This window comes from Symphalangus syndactylus, chromosome 2 (assembly GCF_028878055.3).
Source record: "Symphalangus syndactylus isolate Jambi chromosome 2, NHGRI_mSymSyn1-v2.1_pri, whole genome shotgun sequence".
In the NCBI taxonomy this organism is placed as follows: Eukaryota; Metazoa; Chordata; class Mammalia; order Primates; family Hylobatidae; genus Symphalangus; species Symphalangus syndactylus.
In genome coordinates this window covers 87,452,658-87,470,684 of record NC_072424.2, presented here as the reverse complement: position 1 = coordinate 87,470,684, position 18,027 = coordinate 87,452,658, and the positions used below count along the sequence as shown (strand labels likewise).

At 36.7% G+C, this 18,027-nt stretch overlaps 1 protein-coding gene across 2 annotated transcripts in view; it reads left to right on the top strand.

Annotated features, from left to right (window-relative positions):
- AK9 (adenylate kinase 9) overlaps nt 1-18,027 on the top strand; it is a 229,600-nt gene that overhangs the window by 79,520 nt on the left and 132,053 nt on the right. For both annotated transcript variants that reach the window (XM_055261102.2, XM_063631005.1), the window contains exons 13-17: nt 708-852; nt 7,319-7,414; nt 7,503-7,616; nt 9,697-9,780; nt 11,278-11,426. In XM_055261102.2, coding sequence (XP_055117077.2) covers nt 708-852; nt 7,319-7,414; nt 7,503-7,616; nt 9,697-9,780; nt 11,278-11,426 — 588 coding nt within the window. The remainder of the gene's footprint in view (nt 1-707; nt 853-7,318; nt 7,415-7,502; nt 7,617-9,696; nt 9,781-11,277; nt 11,427-18,027) is intronic.

Below are 18,027 nucleotides of genomic sequence, written 5' to 3'. Positions count from 1 at the left end.
CTGAAAAAGATCACATACTGTATATTTTCATTTATATGAAATTCTAGAAAAGGCAACACTAAAGTAATTTATAGCTACAGAAGGCAGAAAGTAGTTGCCAGGGGCCAGGAATGAAAGCTGGGGAAGGAATAAGGCAGGAAAGGATTGACAACAAGGAGCATAAGGGAATTTAGGGAGTGATGTAAAAGTTCAGGCTGGTCTTGAACTCCTCACCTCAAGGGATCCTCTTGCCTCAGCCTCCCAAAGTAGTGGGATTACAAATGTTAGCCACCACACCCGACAAATGTTCTATATCTTGATTGTGGTTAATATATGTATATATATTCGTGAAAACTCATCAAACTGTGTACTTAAGATGTATGCCTTTTATTGTATGTAAGTTATACATATAACATGGATTTAAAATATATATATCTATGTTTTAACTTCTGTTAAGTCAAAATATATACATAATCTGAATATATATACTACATGATAAATACATATATAGACATATATCCTACATGAAAAATATGGCTGAATTTCTATTAAAGCAAGTACTCAAAAATAGGTGAATTCTGAACATAACTCCAAATATACCTCAAGCAGTAATAATATTTTTGGAATAGAGATAGAAATATAGATAGATATACATAGATAGATGAACAATGTGTTTAATAATCACAATAACTCATGCTTATGTTGATTTTCTCAAATATTCTTTACAGGTAGTCGACTATGCTCAACTTGTTCAGCCACGTTTTGATAAAGCCCGTGAAACATTAGTAGAGAATACCATAGCGGAGGCCACTACAGCAGCAATTAAAGTTGTGAAAGAAAAGCTTCTCAGGGAACTGCAAGCTAGAAAACAAGGTGAAACATCTTTTTAAAATGTGTGTTTTAAGTTTAGGTAAAAATTAAGCCTGGCTACTTGAAAGCAAGGACTTTGTTTAGCTCATCTTGGCATTCTTGGCACTTTACGTGTTATAGACTCAACAAATAATTGAAGAATTGATGTACATAAACCAATTCAAAAGCAGAGAAAAAAAATTTCAATTCTAGACCTCTAAGGAAATGAATCAGAAGGAGCCTCTAAATTTGGATTTCTTTCTCCAATGGGTCTATCTTACTGGGCAGACTATTTGATCAGGATTTACACCTTTATCTACACCAGTCATTAAAACAACAGGAAGAATCCACCTGACTCTTGTGGAGCTTATTGTTGTTTTGGACTTATATGGCAGTCCTGATTGTGACTAAATCTTTCTATTTGGGAAAGATTAATTTAATGCAGTGAAACTAGAAGAAGCCTTAGTAGTGATCACTTAACACCTTTCTCCTCTAATTTTATAGTTGAGAGAACTGAGGTTCATGGAGGTTGAATGGCTCCCTGGAAACCACCCAGCAGGTGGCATAGCTGAGACTTGATCCCTCATTTCCAAAGTCCTGGTGGTCTTTCTCCTGACCATTCTGCCTCTTCCTGTGTCTCACTGACTGTTGATCACATTGCAGAATAGACAAAAAGGGTTTTTTTTTCTGTTTTTCTCCAAGAAAAATGAGAGTTCTCATTTCATGACTACTTCTGATGTTCATTGATTGGTTTTTGCAGGCTTTGTATCTCTAGTTGGCAGTCTTGTAACTAATCATATTAGAACACATGAAAGTAGCTTAATCTAAACCTCTCCTCTTAATGGAATGCCCTTAATGCAACATTTCCTATGTACAACATGGGATCTTCCTCACTTTCAAAAATCTAAATCCAAAATCTGGGATTAGCTTCAGCAATTTTAGCTAGATTCAGTCACCACTGTTCAGAGTCCCAGAAGCTATGGCAGTGCACTGTGTGGCCATCAGTGCCTCCATTCCAAATATCTTTTTCCTAATTATGTTTTTCTGATGACAAAAGTAATAATAGCTATTCATGATGCATTTACTACAGGCTGGAGCTATGCTAACTGCGTTGCATGTGTTATCCTATTTAATCCTCATGACAAGTTTGCACGGTAGATGTTCTTATGGCCAATTCTAGTGGTTGAAGAAACTCAGAGGGATTATTTAAGAGCTGACAGCCAGCAAGTGATTGGGATTCAAATAAATGTGCTCTTCTTTCCTCTCAAGTGAGCACAGAAAATCAGAAAAAGCATATAGAAGGAAAACTCACTCATACTTAGGACAAGAACCATTCTTGTTCTTTGCTCCTCTCTTTTTTTCTATTCATGTTTGTAATGGTTAATTGTGATCCTATGGTATACGCAAAATTACATTCACTCATTTTAAAATAATACTTCTTTCTAATTAAGATGTAATTATTGTAATAAATTTTGTATTAGATATATCTCTAAATTCATTATTTTTCCCAAATGCTGAGCCAATGTTACAAATAACAATTACTAAATTATCCATAATTTTACTGGAGGTTTGAAATGCCAACTTTATCCTAATATTAAGTTTGTGTGGGTATGTATAAACTTCTGGAATTTCTATTCTATTGATATTTATAGTACAATTTTTAATACATAATGTAATTATCAAAGCTTTATGATACATTTTGACTCTTGTGGTAATATAAATCCTCCCTCAAAACATTTTGCTTTAAATTGTTTCCTGATTATTTCTTCATTTGTTCCATGTAATGGGTGCTTATTGTTTGCCAGGAACTGTACTAGATGTCAGGATGCCTGTAGAATTTTTGTCAAGTTCTACAACAAATCCCAGTGGGAGGATTGTATTAATATTATGTAATAATTTGGTAAGAATTCTCATATTTACTATTAGATCTTCTCATGCAGACATGAAATCTCTATTTTTTTAGTCTAGTTTTGTTTTTCCATAATATTTGGTAGCGTTCTTCATGTATTGTCTACAGTTTTCTTAATAAGCTTATTTCCAGATATTTTGTCATTTTATTACTAGTGAATGGGATCTTTTTATAATATTTTGTAAGTAGTTATTAACAGTATGTTGGAAAGCTATTTGATTTTAATATATTTATTTAAAACTATCTAGCTTATTAAACTTCCTTTCTAGTTCTTTTTTTAAATTATACTTTAGGTTTTAGGGTACATGTGCACAATGTGCAGGTTTGTTACGTATGTATCCATGTGCAATGTTGGTTTGCTGCACCCATTAACTGGTCATTTAGCATTAGGTATATCTCCTAATGCTGTCCCTCCCCCCTCCCCCCACCCCACAACAGTCCCCGAAGTGTGATGTTCCCCCTCCTATGTCCATGAGTTCTCATTGTTCAATTCCCACCTATGAGTGAGAACATGCGGTGTTTCGTTTTTTGTCCTTTCGATAGTTTACTGAGAATGATGGTTTCCAGTTTCATCCATGTCCCTACAAAGGACATGAACTCATCATTTTTTATGGCTGCATAGTATTCCATGGTGTATATGTGCCACATTTTCTTAATCCAGTCTATCGTTGTTGGACATTTGGGTTGGTTCCAACTCTTTGCTATTGTGAATAGTGCCGCAATAAATCTACATGTGCATGTGTCTTTATAGCAGCATGATTTATAGTCCTTTGGGTACCTACCCAGTAATGGGATGGCTGGGTCAAATGATATTTCTAGTTCTAGATCCCTGAGGAATCGCCACAATGACCACAATGGTTGAACTAGTTTACAATCCCACCAACAGTGTAAAAGTGTTCCTATTTCTCCACATCCTCTCCAGCACCTGTTGTTTCCTGACTTTTTAATGATGACCATTCTAACTGGTGTGAGGTAGTATCTCATTGTGGTTTTGATTTGCATTTCTCTGATGGCCAGTGATGATGAGCATTTTTGCATGTTTTTTTTTGGCTGCATAAATGTCTTCTTTTGAGAAGTGTCTGTTCATGTCCTTCGCCCACTTTTTGATGGGGTTGTTTGTTTTTTTCTTGTAAATTTGTTTGAGTTCATTGTAGATTCTGGATATTAGCCCTTTGTCAGATGAGTAGGTTGCAAAAATTTTCTCTCATTTTGTAGGTTGCCTGTTCACTCTGATGGTAGTTTCTTTTGCTGTGCAGAAGCTCTTTAGTTTAATTAGATCCCATTTGTCCATTTTGGCTTTTGTTGCCATTGCTTTTGGTGTTTTAGACATGAAGTCCTTGCCCATGCCTATGTCCTGAATGGTATTGCCTAGGCTTTCTTCTAGGGTTTTTATGGTTTTAGGTCTAACATGTAAGTCTTTAATCCATCGTGAATTAATTTTTGTATAAGGTGTAAGGAAGGGATCCTGTTTCAGCTTTTTACATATGGCTAGCCAGTTTTCCCAGCACCGTTTATTAAATAGGGAATCCTTTCCCCATTTCTTGTTTTTGTCAGGTTTGTCAAAGATCAGATAGTTGCAGATATGTGGCATTATTTCTGAGGTCTCTGTTCTGCTCCCTTGGTCTATATGTCTGTTGTGGTACCACTACCATGCTGTTTTGGTTACTGTAGCCTTGTAGTATAGTTTGAAGTCAGGTAGCGTGATGCCTCCAGCTTTGTTCTTTTGGCTTAGGATTGACTTGGCGATGCGGGCTTCTAGTTCTGATGGACTTTCAGTAGATTCTCTTGGGTTTTCCAGAGAGCTAATCATATAATTTGAAAAGAAGTACAGTTTAAACCCCTCTTTTTCCAATACTTATATTTATTTCCTTTCTTGACTAATTATGTAGGTGAGCAATTCTAGAATGTCAAATAGTGGTTATGATACTGAGCATCTTTAAAGGGGTTCTTGTCAATATTTCTCCATCAGGTTATTAAGTATTTTTATCTGGAATAGATATTGAAAATTGCCAAATGCAGTCAAGGTCAGTGGCTCATACCTGTAATCCCAATGCTCTGTGAAGCCAAAGTGGGAAGATCTCTTGAGGCTAGGAGCTCAAGATCAGCCTGGCAACAAAGGGAAACATTATTTCTACCAAAAAAAAAAAATTAGTTGGGTGTGGTGGTCCACACCTGTAGACGCAGCTACTCAGGAGGCTGAGCTGGGAGGATCACTTGAGCCCAGGAGGTTGAGGCTGCAGTAAGCTATGATCACATCACCACACTCCAACCTGTCTCAAAAAAAAAAAGAAAGAAAGAAAAAGAAAAAAGAATGAAAACTATCAAATGTATTGCCAGCATCTTTCAAGATAATCAAGTTTTTAATCCTTTGACCGATAATCATTAAGTTTTTAATCCTTTGACCTATTGATTTGATCAGTTATACTAATGTATTTTCCAACATTAAACAATTCTTGTGTTTCTGAAATAAACCTTACTTCGTTTCAGTTGGACTTTCAGTTGATTCTCTTGGGTTTTCCAGAGAGCTAATCATATAATTTGAAAAGAATTATAGTTTAAACCCCTCTTTTTCCAATACTTATATTTATTTCCTTTCTTGACTAATTATGTAGGTAAGCAATTCTAGAATGTCAAATAGTGGTTGTGATTTTTTTTTTTTTCTGGCAGAGACAGGGGTCTCAGTATGATGTCTAGGATGGTCTCTAACTCCTGGCCTTAAGTGATCCTCCAGCCTTGGCCTCCCAAAGTGCTGTGATTACAGGCATGAGCCACTGTGCCTAGTTTCATTATTCTTATAACATATTTTTTTTACTTTTGTTTGTTTATTTAGGACTTTTTCCCTACATTCTTAGGTGTGACTGGTTTATAGTGGGGCGGGGGGGAGATGTGCTCTATTTGTCAGAGTTTGCTATCATTTCTTTTTTAACTTTTTACATAAATTGGGAAGATTCTCAACATTTTCCATGCCTGAAACTATTTAAATAGCAAGGAAATTACTTCTCCGTACATGGCAATGTTGAGTTTTTGCTAGATGAGAACACAGTATTTACCTAATAAATCTACCTCTCTTCTTTCTCAGCCTGTAAACAAATAAAATAATTCAACATGGTGCCCAAGAGATTACAAAAAACAACAAAAAGACCAGCACTGAAATTGCATGCCATCCAAATGGTTATCCAGACAATCTAGAGTGAAGTTATATTTTTAGTATATTACCTTCAAAATGAAAATTAAAAATTTAAAATATCTCAGTCAACTTACAAACTGAAGCTGGAGAAATATTGGCTCAGTCTACTAAAGTGGCTTGTTATTCAACCTATTTAAGGCTGGACAAAGTGAATTTATTAATTCATTCAACAAATACTTGAATACCTACTTTGTATTAGACTTTATTCTAGGCACCAGCAATACAGATGAGAACAAGACACATGAAGTCCCTGTCCTTGTGGTGCTCACATTTCAATAGAGGGCAGAAGGCAAAAAAAAAAAAAAAAAAAAAGCCAAGGGAACAAATGGAAAAAAAATACAACATGGTAATGGGGCAGACAGTGATTGGAGTAGGGATACTGAAGTTTTGGGATGCCCAGGGAAGACATCTCCAAAGAGGGGATGTTTGACTGAGACCTGGACCAAGGCAGGAAATTAGCCGGGCTCCTGGAGGAAGAACAGTGATCTGTAATGTTTCTTTCACATTAAATTCTAACATTAAATCATAGATTTTACAGCTTTCCACAAATTGTCTTCTCCCACTGGAATATAGAAATAGATGCTATCTCTCATATGCTGCAAACTTAAAAGCCTTTTTATTTTCTTTTCCAAATTCACCAATTATTCTAAATCTGACAATAGGAGTAACTCTACTTAAAATTTTAAATTGGAATTTTTTGCTATTGAAGTTTGCCTCAATATATTTTTAAGAAAAATTTGTCGGCCGGGCGTGGTGGCTCATGCTTGTAATCCCAGCACTTTGGGAGGCCGAGGCGGGCGGATCACGAGGTCAGGAGATCGAGACCACGGTGAAACACCGTCTCTACTAAAAATACAGAAAATTAGCCGGGCGTGGTGGCGGGCACCTGTAGTCCCAGCTACTCGGAGAGGCTGAGGCAGGAGAATGGCGTGAACCCAGGAGGTGGAGCTTGCAGTGAGCCGAGATTGCGCCACTGCACTCCAGCCTGGGCGACAGAGCAAGACTCCGTCTCAAAAAAAAAAAAAAAAAAAGAAAAATTTGTCAGTGGAGAATATTGAGGTTTTTTTAACATAAAAATTAAATGATTATACAGAGGATGGCAGCTAACATGGAACAGCCTTCCTGTGTGCCAGCATTTTCCAAGTTAAGTATTTATATTCATTACCTCATTTAATCCTCACAGCAGTGCTTTCAGTTTAAAGATCCTCATTTTGCCTAGAAATTGAGACAAAAAGATCAAGTGGTTTACCAAAGCCACACAGCCCTTACACCTTGTAAGTCAGAACTGAAACTCAAGTGTGTCTAACTTTGAAGCAGGGGCTTTTGGTCACTCTACCTGTCTCTCTATCCCCAACTACCTTTTGCTAACACCACCACCCATTGTTATATTTCAGCTGAAACAGCTTTAAGAGAATTTCAAAGGCAATATGAAAAAATGGAGTTTGGAGTATCCCCAGTGGAGGCAACACACTCGTCAACTGATGAAGAAGGTAAAGAAATATATTGCTGATGTTATTGACCAAATCATTCCTAATATAAATAGATTAGCTGATAAAGTATATTATTCTTTCATTGCAGGGTACATTCAAGGCTCCCAAAGGGACAGAGGCAGCTCTTTAGTGGACACTGAAGAAGCCAAAACAAAGTCAGAAAATGTCCTCCATGATCAAGCTGCTAAAGTTGATAAAGATGGTAACAAAGTGAACTGCTAATCCCACATTTGTGGATCTCATTTTCATTTATTTCATATTTGATTATGTTTATATTTATGCTTAAAATTACCCTCAAAATTGGAAACTTCAGGAGGAAAAAAGCTAAATATTTCTTTATGGATTTAAACTGAACAACTGTAGAACAGAAGTCAGTTTATTAGAATAAAGAAGAAAACATATAAATGAGGAGTCAGATACAATTAGAGCCCAAAGAAAAATGTTTGAATATTTCCAGTGTTATACAATCATTATCATATCATAAACTCTTTTTTAAAAGCTCTCTACTTTAACGTGTTGGAATCAGAGCATCTTAAGGCCACAATTTTAGCTATGAAACTTTATCATTTACCCATTGTGCTATTTATCCTTATAAAATTTTTCTATTCATATTTGAACATAAGAGCATATAGCATTACATTAATAATTATATGTAATATAGAATAGCTATAATATAAACTATTTTTACATTTTTTTACTTATAATGTACCATTTAATTATATTACTTCATTGGGAACTATTTTAACCCTCATTATAAGTTACTGCACAATTTCTCTAGAATTCCTGGGGATTTCTAGGAATTACTAAATTAATAAATATGAAGCTACAGACAGAGTCAAATTGCTTTGCGTAAAATTGTTCCAAATTATGTTTCCCCAGTAATATACAAAATATATGTCGTTGTTTCCTCAGTATTTTCTGTTGTTTTAATTTTTACTTCAGAAATTTATATTCATATTTGTTAACCATTTATATTTCTTCTTTTTTGAGGTGACTATTTTTGTCTTTTGCCCATTTTTCTAAATGGTTATATCAATTATATAGTCTGTGTATAAACTTTCTATATTAGTCTCTTATTTTTCATATATTTTACAAATTGAGTGGTTTGTCTTCTAAGTCAGCTTGGTGTTTTTGAAGTAAAGGTATTTTTCACATTTTTGCAGTCAAATCATTATTTTCTCTTTGTTGCTTTCTTCCTTCATTTTTAGGCTTAAAAAGTCTTCCTCTCAATCAGACATTTATATATATATTAAATGTCTGAGAGGATAGATTATTATTATATCTAAATGTCTGAGAGGATGGATTGATTATATCATATATAATTCTATAAATGTTCAATTTATAATATCTAATATATATAATTATATAAATGTCTGAGAGGAAGACATTTTTATATATAAGTAATGGAGGACATATATAAATAATAGCTTTATATACATAAATTTATAAGTATTTGTATAAATTTTTATATAAATATATATTTGTGTAAGTTTATATATATAAACTTATATTATGGTTTTTTAATTCAGTTTTAAAGTGCACCTGTCATTTATTTTGTTAAATAATGTAGAGCTGATTTTTTGTTTAGTTTCTCCCACTAATTCAGACAGATGTGCTTGCCTGCTGTTTATTTAAAGCCTAGTAAGAATTGAACAGGGCACTGTCAGAAACTCATGTATGGCACTCCTCGTCCCTTAACATGCACAGCCTTCACAGAACAACCCCACCCCCTGTACATTAAAATTTTGACCATCAGGTGGCAGCTGACAGCCTCATCTTTGCTGCTGTGGAGTTCCCAACTCCAGTCCACAAAGAAAGCCCTGCCCCAAGACTGTCTGCTCCAAGTCTGCCTTGGGGGAGGCAGTCCAAGTTAGAAGCAGGCAGCAGTACCTCTATCCACTGCTGGAAGGACGCCAATATTGCCAGTATCCATGGGTAAGAAGGCATTTTTCTGCCCTGTGTCTCTGAGGTAAGCACAGCCTTGACCTCTAGGAGTCAAGAGGGTGTTAGTTGCCTCAGGAAGGGCACTGTTGATTGTTTTTTTCTGTTTAGATCCGTTGGCATTATAATAAACTGAAATTACTCCTGGTTTTGTTATATGTTATTACGTTCATTATCTGTGCTAGATATATTTACCCATTTAAATGTTATGGTTGTTATTTTAATTAAAAATTGGGAGTGTGAGTCCTGGTTCTCTAGACTTATATTACAGTCTTTCTTGGGAATCACCTACGTTTTTTTTTAATACCATTCTTTAGGCATTCACAATGTTTTATTCACAGATGGAAAAGAAACTGGTGAAACATCCACATTTAAAAGGCATTCTCAAGATGCTAGTCAAGATGTAAAGTTGTATTCAGATACAGGTAAATTAATATTTGTATAATTTGATTCTTTTAGACTGTGGTTCTAAAAAACACAAGTAGTTCCGTCAGAATTTAGAAGAAGAAATGTGTGATTTTTAAAAAAAAATAAAAGCATGATTAATACCCAAGTACTCTACTTTAATGGCTACTCTAGTATGTTGGACATGCAAGAACATTGAAAAACTAATACATGATATGTTGTTTTGGTGAAAAAGAATATTGGGAAGACAGGCAGTCTATCTTTCTGCTCTGCCATCCCTGGCACACAGCTACTATAATAAGCCACAAGATGGCTGCTGGAGCTCCAGCCATCACATCAGTGTACCTAGCAGGAACGCTGGAAAGGGAAAGGAAAAGGAAAGGAAAGGACAAAAACTGGCACTTAGCTGAGTCAGCCAAGTGTGAGGAGCACATGTGCATGCGAGTGCACATAAACAAACGTGCACACACACACACAAACTCTGCTTGCCTCTTATTGGCTCTCCAAGCTATAAGGGAAGTTTAGAGATGTAGTTTTTCAGCGGGGCACATTGCTAGCCTTGACAAAATCAGGGTTGCTGTATGAAGGAAGAGGCGAATGGATATTGGGTGGACAATTACCGGCTTCTAGCACATTTCACATCTTTGCCTGGCTGTTTCTGCTTCACTATGCACCCACTCCCATGGGCACAGTAAGATCATGGGTTCTTGACTTTTCTGCTCTGGCTTTCCAGGAACTGTGAGTCTTTTGATCCCTGAGAACACTTTCAGGCAGGGGGCGCAGCAGGCAACTGCTTTTGAAGACCATTTGGGATTTTTCTGGGTTGGGATCAGTCTGGCTCCAGCTAGAGACCCTGACAGATGGAGCCCTGAGGCACAGAGGCTTAGAAGCTTGACTGCAAATGCAGAATTCAAGGAGTCAGGTGAAACTGCCAAACTCCTATCTCATTAGAGTAGCAGATGAACAAACATTTACATCATGATGCAGCCTGAGAGCCAACTCAGCCATGCAAGGACACACTTCACACCAAAGAGGACAAGATTCAAGTGTAACACTTGAAACACCAGGCTATGCCACCTTTTCACCATCCCCTCCAACTTGCCTACCTCTTGTCCTCTCACTGCCCCTTGTAGTCTCATGCTAGTTACTGGAAGTCTTCATCTTGTTTTTTGACTCATTCCCTAGATACTTGTGTTTTCACTTGACTCCTGGAATCCTCTGGCCCCTACGTTTCTTCCCTGGTTTTGACTCCTGCCAGACATGACTTTCTTCTTGCCTCTTTCACTTTCATTCTGCTATACTGACTTTAAGTCACTTCTCTGAGAGTTTGCGGTGCTGTGATTCCTGACCTAACATTTCCTCTCCAGAGTCTTATTTCTCCCTCCTTCCAACATGTGCTGCAGTGACATGAAAATAATACTTTCTTGGGTCAGATATTATCAATCATGTTTTATTGCAAGTAGTATTGTCCACTAAAATTATTAATGGCATTAATTTATCAGCTTATTTTACTTTAGCCCCAACAGAAGACTCGATAGAAGATGTAACTGCAGATCATCCAGAGGTTGTGTCCATGATTGAAGAGACTATAAAAATGTCACAGGATATAAACTTTGAACAGCCGTATGAAAAACATGCTGAAATCTTACAGGAAGTCCTTGGAGAGGTAAAAAATCTAGCTGGGTAATTCTTTTCAGTGACTTAACTATTACTGAGAAAATGTTAATCTAGTATGTGTATAATTATTTTAGAGTCTTATGGTATTGAAATTTGTAGCCTTCAAATTCATGTACATTGTGTAGTCAGCATTGTTAAATGCAAAGTACCCTAGTGAACAAGTACTGATGCTCTTTGGTAAATTTTCAATTATAAACAAAATTATGTAATATAACTTTATGCTTTGAAATTAATTCTTCATTAAATTTTATTGTCTTTGATTCAATTCAGTTCATTAAAAGATGATGCATATTGGTACTAGGTACCAAAATTATATGTTTCATCTATGAACTAATTAGTTATAAGCCAAGACAAATTTTGCCCCCTGGTTAATTAGTTTCATCCAACCAACTTGAACATGTGTTCATAGGGGAAATGAGTGGACACACACGTGCTGTTCCAGTCTAAAGGGGAAAAAAATCCTCAAATGCTATCTATCAATGGCAGATCAGAAAGGCCTATTGTTTGTTTATAAAGAACAGGATATTCATGTGGGTCTGTTTTGTACAAAGATCTTAAGTAAACATTCAGAGCAAAAGTCAAAAGCAGAACTAATCTTTTAGGCCCTCGAACTTCTGTATATCTCTGTGATTTAACTTAAAATTACTATGTGAAAAAAATATATATGATGTTAGAGTATGGAACCTCTTTGTAACACATTGGGTGGTTTCCTCAAGTCCCAGGCTCTACCAGCCTCTCTGACTCTCAGGTTCTCATGGCTCCCTTTGAGCTTCACATACAGACTTTTCAAAGTTTTCTGCATACCTTTCTTCAGGTTGTTCTATCATCTGTTTAGTCCTTCAGAAATATTATGAGTACCTACTATCTGCCCTATACCGTGTTAAGATACCAGGAATCTGAAGATGAATTAAACACAGCCCGTTCCTTTAAGGAGCCATCCGTCAGGTGGGGAAGACGGAACTGACATGTAAACCAATAACTGAGTTATCATGTGCTAGTGGTAAATAGATGTGTTTGAGGTGTAGGAATTCCGTGAAGGTCAGAGCCATCATCTCTGCCTGGGAGGTAAAAGAAATCATCTCAGAGGAGATCTGCAAGTGAGGGACATGTTTGGGACTGTGGAATTTCCATATTTACCCTTGAGTGAAATTTTTCTCCATTCTCTTCAGGGTTTATTCTGGAGGATATAAATCTACAAGGAGTCCTACACTTCTGATACAGGAATATATATAGTATTAGATGGTAAACTGTAGCTCTGGGACTGTAGTTTAAATCGTATGAGATTTTAATACCCAAGCTCATATCAGGTTGTCATTTCTCAAAAGACCAGAGACCTGTGCAGGAGACAGTTTTACCTGTCATCAGTTCTACGATCTTTATGATTAGAAGAACTATTTTTCGTAAACAGCTAGAGATATGCTCCTTTGAGATGGGCCTGTACAAGTCATATGCCCGTGTTGTTTTGGGGTTTTGTTTTTATTTTTTAAATTGGATTGTTTCTTTTTTGATTCATGTTTTGTTTATGTATTCTGAGTATGAGCTCTTTGTTGAATATTTTGCAATTATCTTTACAAATATCTTCTGTCTTGAATAATAGGAGTTAATTTTAATGAAATCACATTTATTAATTTTTCCTTTCATAGTTAGTGCTTTTCATGTTCCGTTTCAGAAATATTTGCCTACCCAAAATCAGGAAGATATTCTCCTAGGTTTTCTTCTGGAAACCTTGCTTTATCTTTCATATTTGGATCTAAGGTCCATTTGAAACTAATTTTTGTGTATCAAAAACAATATTCATATGGCCAATATACATATAAAAAGGTACTTAACATCACTAATCATTGACCACAATGTGGTCAAGTTTTATTTTTTTTTTTCAAGATAGATAACTAGTTGCTCTCACACCACTTATTGAAAAGACCATCCTTTCTCCACTATCATATATCAAGTGGCCATATATGTGTAGTCTCTTTATAGACTCTTTGTTCTGTTCCATTAGTCTGTTTGTCTGTGCCAGAGCCACATGTCTTAACGACTGTAGTTTTTTTTTTTTTTTTTTGAGCCAGAGTCTTGCTCTGTCACCCAGGCTGGAGTGCAGTGGTGGGATCTCAGCTCACTGCAACCTCCAACTCACAGGTTCAAGCTATCATCCTGCCTCAGACTCCCGAGTACCTGGGAATGCAGGTGTACACCACCATGCCTGGCTAATTTTTTGTATTTTTTTAGTAAAGACGGAATTTCACCATGTTGGCCAGTGTGGTCTAGAACTCCTGACCTCAAGTGATCCATCTGCCTTGGCCTCCCAAAGTGCTGGGATTACAGGCGTAATCCACCATGCCTGGCCCTGCTGTAGCTTTATAATAAATCATGACATCTGAGAGGGTGAACCCTTCAACACCCTATTTCTCTTGTCATTGCATCCTTCTTTGTGTCATACGTTATGTTTTCTTCTGCTTACTTCTTTAAGATTATCTTAGCTATTATAGGTCCTTTTTACTTCCACATAAATTTTAGAATGAGCTACTCAATTTTCACACACACACACCCCCCTCTGCTGGGATTTTGATCGGGTTGCGTTGTATCTATTAGATAAATTTGGTTAAGACTATCATCTTTACAATATTGAGTCTTATAATCCATGAACGTAAAATATTTGTTCAGCCATCCCTCAGTACCCTCAGTGGATATCCTCAGTGGATTATTTCCATGACCCTCACAGATACCAGAATCCATGAATGTTCAAGTTCCTTGTATAAAATGGCATGGTATTTGCATATAACCTAAGCACATCCTTCCATATACTTTAAACCATCTTTAGATTACTTATAATGCCTAATACAATGTAAATGGTATATAAATAGTTGTTTACACCACATTGTTCAGGGAATAATGTTTAGTACAGACATGACCATCCTTTTTTTTCCAAATATTTTATATCCATGGTTGGTTGAATGCACAGATGCAGAGACCATGGATACAGAAAACTGACTATAATTAATTTAGGTCATCTTTAATTTTTCCCAGCATTGTTCTGTAATTTTCAAGGTAAAGGTCTTCGACGTCTCTCATTAGGTTTATTTTTAGGTATTTGATGTATTTTGATGCTACTATAAATGCTAGTAGGGTTTTATTTTATTTTCTAATTGTTGCAACCTTTTTTTTTATTATACTTTAGGTTTTAGGGTACATGTGCACAATGTGCAGGTTTGTTACATATCTATCCATGTGCCATGTTGGTTTGCTGCACCCATTAACTCGTCATTTAGCGTTAGGTATATCTCCTAATGCTGTCCCTCCCCCCTCCCCCCACCCCACAACAGTCCCCGGAGTGTGATGTTCCCCTTCCTGTGTCCATGAGTTCTCATTGTTCAATTCCCACCCATGAGTGAGAACATGCGGTGTTTGGTTTTTTGTCCTTGCAATAGTTTACTGAGAATGATGTTTTCCAGTTTCATCCATGTCCCTACAAAGGACATGAACTCATCGTTTTTTATGGCTGCATAGTATTCCATGGTGTATACGTGCCACATTTCCTTAATCCAGTCTATCATTGTTGGACGTTTGGGTTGGTTCCAAGTCTTTGCTATTGTGAATAGTGCCGCAACAAACATACGTGTGCATGTCTTTATAGCAGCATGATTTATAGTCCTTTGGGTAACTACCCAGTAATGGGATGGCTGAGTCAAATGGTATTTCTACTTCTAGATCCCTGAGGAATGGCCACACTGACTTCCACAATCGTTGAACTAGTTGACAGTCCCACCAACAGTGTAAAAGTGTTCCTATTTCTCCACATCCTCTCCAGCACCTGTTGTTTCCTGACTTTTTAATGATCGCCATTCTAACTGGTGTGACATGGTATCTCATTGTGGTTTTGATTTGCATTCTTCTGATGGCCAGTGATGATGAGCATTTTTTCATGTGTTTTTTGGCTGCATAAATATCTTCTTTTGAGAAGTGTCTGTTCATGTCCTTCGCCCACTTTTTGATGGGGTTGTTTGTTTTTTTCTTGTAAATTTGTTTGAGTTCATTGTAGATTCTGGATATTAGCCCTTTGTCAGATGAGTAGGTTGCAAAAATTTTCTCCCATTCTGTAGGTTGCCTGTTCACTCTGATGGTAGTTTCTTTTGCTGTGCAGAAGCTCTTTAGTTTAATTAGATCCCATTTGTCCATTTTGGCTTTTGTTGCCATTGCTTTTGGTGTTTTAGACATGAAGTCCTTGCCCACGCCTATGTCCTGAATGGTATTTATTGCCTAGGCTTTCTTCTAGGGTTTTTATGGTTTTAGGTCTAACATGTAAGTCTTTAATCCATCTTGAATTAATTTTTGTATAAGGTGTAAGGAAGGGTTCCAGTTTCAGCTTTCTACATATGGCTAGCCAGTTTTCCCAGCACCATTTATTAAAAAGGGAATCCTTTCCCCATTGATTGTTTTTGTCAGGTTTGTCAAAGATCAGATAGTTGTAGATATGCAGCATTATTTCTGAGGGCTCTGTTCTGTTCCATTGATCTATGTCTCTGTTGTGGTACCAGTACCATGCTGTTTTGGTTACTGTAGCCTTGTAGTATAGTTTGAAGTCAGGTAGCGTGATGCCTCCAGCTTTGTTCTTTTGGCTTAGGATTGACTTGGCGATGAGGGCTCTTTTTTGGTTCCATATGAACTTTAAAGTAGTTTTTTCCAATTCTGTGAAGAAAGTCATTGGTAGCTTGATGGGGATGGCATTGAATCTATAAATTACCTTGGGCAGTATGGCCATTTTCACGATATTGATTCTTCCTACCCATGAGCATGGAATGTTCTTCCATTTGTTTGTATCCTCTTTTATTTCATTGAGCAGTGGTTTGTAGTTCTCCTTGAAGAGGTCCTTCACATCCCTTGTAAGTTGGATTCCTAGGTATTTTATTCTCTTTGAAGCAATTGTGAATGGGAGTTCACTCATGATTTGGCTCTCTGTTTGTCTATGATTGGTGTACAAGAATGCTTGTGATTTTTGCACATTGATTTTGTATCCTGAGACTTTGCTGAAGTTGCTAATCAGCTTAAGGAGATTTTGGGCTGAGACCATGGGGTTTTCTAGATATACAATCATGTCATCTGCAAACAGGGACAATTTAACTTCCTCGTTTCCTAATTGAATACCCTTTATTTCCTTCTTCTGCCTGATTGCCCTGGCCAGAACTTCCAGCACTATGTTGAATAGGAGTGGTGAGAGAGGGCATCCCTGTCTTGTGCCAGTTTTCAAAGGGAATGCTTCCAGTTTTTGCCCATTCAGTATGATATTGGCTGTGGGTTTGTCATAGATAGCTCATATTATTTCGAGATACGTCCCATCAATACCTAATTTATTGAGAGTTTTTAGCATGAAGGGTTGTTGAATTTTGTCAATGGCCTTTTCTGCATCTATTGAGATAATCACGTGGTTTTTGTCTTTGGTTCTGTTTATATGCTGGATTACATTTATTGATTTGCGTATGTTGAACCAGCCTTGCATCCCAGGGATGAAGCCCACTTGATCATGGTGTATAAGCTTTTTGATGTGCTGCTGGATTTGGTTTGCCAGTATTTTATTGAGGATTTTTGCATCAATGTTCACCAAGGATATTGGTCTGAAATTCTCTTTTTTGGTTTTGTCTCTGCCAGGCTTTGGTATCAGGGTGATGCTGGCCTCATAAAATATGTTAGGGAGGATTCCCTCTTTTACTATTGATTGGAATAGTTTCAGAAGGAATGGTACCAGTACCTCCTTGTACCTCTGGTAGAATTCGGCTGTGAATCCATCAGGTCCTGGACTCTTTTTGGTTGGTAAGCTATTGATTATTGCCACAATTTCAGAGCCTGTTATTGGTCTATTCAGAGATTCAACTTCTTCCTGGTTTAGTCTTGGGAAGGTGTATTTGTCGAGGAATTTATCCATTTCTTCTAGATTTTCTAGTTTATTTGCATAGAGGTGTTTGTAGTATTCTCTGATGGTAGATTGTATTTCTGTGGGATCGTTGGTGATAACCCCTTTTTTATTTTTTATTGCATCTATTTGATTCTTCTCTCTCTTCTTCTTTATTAGTCTTGCTAGTGGTCTATCAATTTTGTTGATCTTTTCAAAAAACCAGCTCCTAGATTCATTAATTTTTTGAAGGGTTTTTTGTGTCTCTATTTCCTTCAGTTCTGTTCCGATTTTAGTTATTTCTAGCCTTCTGCTAGCTTTTGAATGTGTTTGCTCTTGCTTTTCTTGTTCTTTTAATTGTGATATTAGGATGTCAATTTTGGATCTTTCCTGCTTTCTCTTGTGGGCATTTAGTGCTATAAATTTCCCTCTACACACTGCTTTGAATGTGTCCCAGAGATTCTGGTATGTTGTGTCTTTGTTCTCGTTGGTTTCAAAGAACATCTTTATTTCTGCCTTCATTTCATTAAGTACCCAGTAGTCATTCAGGAGCAGGTTGTTCAGTTTCCATGTAGTTGAGCGGTTTTGAGTGAGTTTCTTAATCCTGAGTTCTAGTTTGATTGCACTGTGGTCTGAGAGACAGTTTGTTATAATTTCTGTTCTTTTACATTTGCTGAGGAGAGCTTTACTTCCAACTATGTGGTCAATT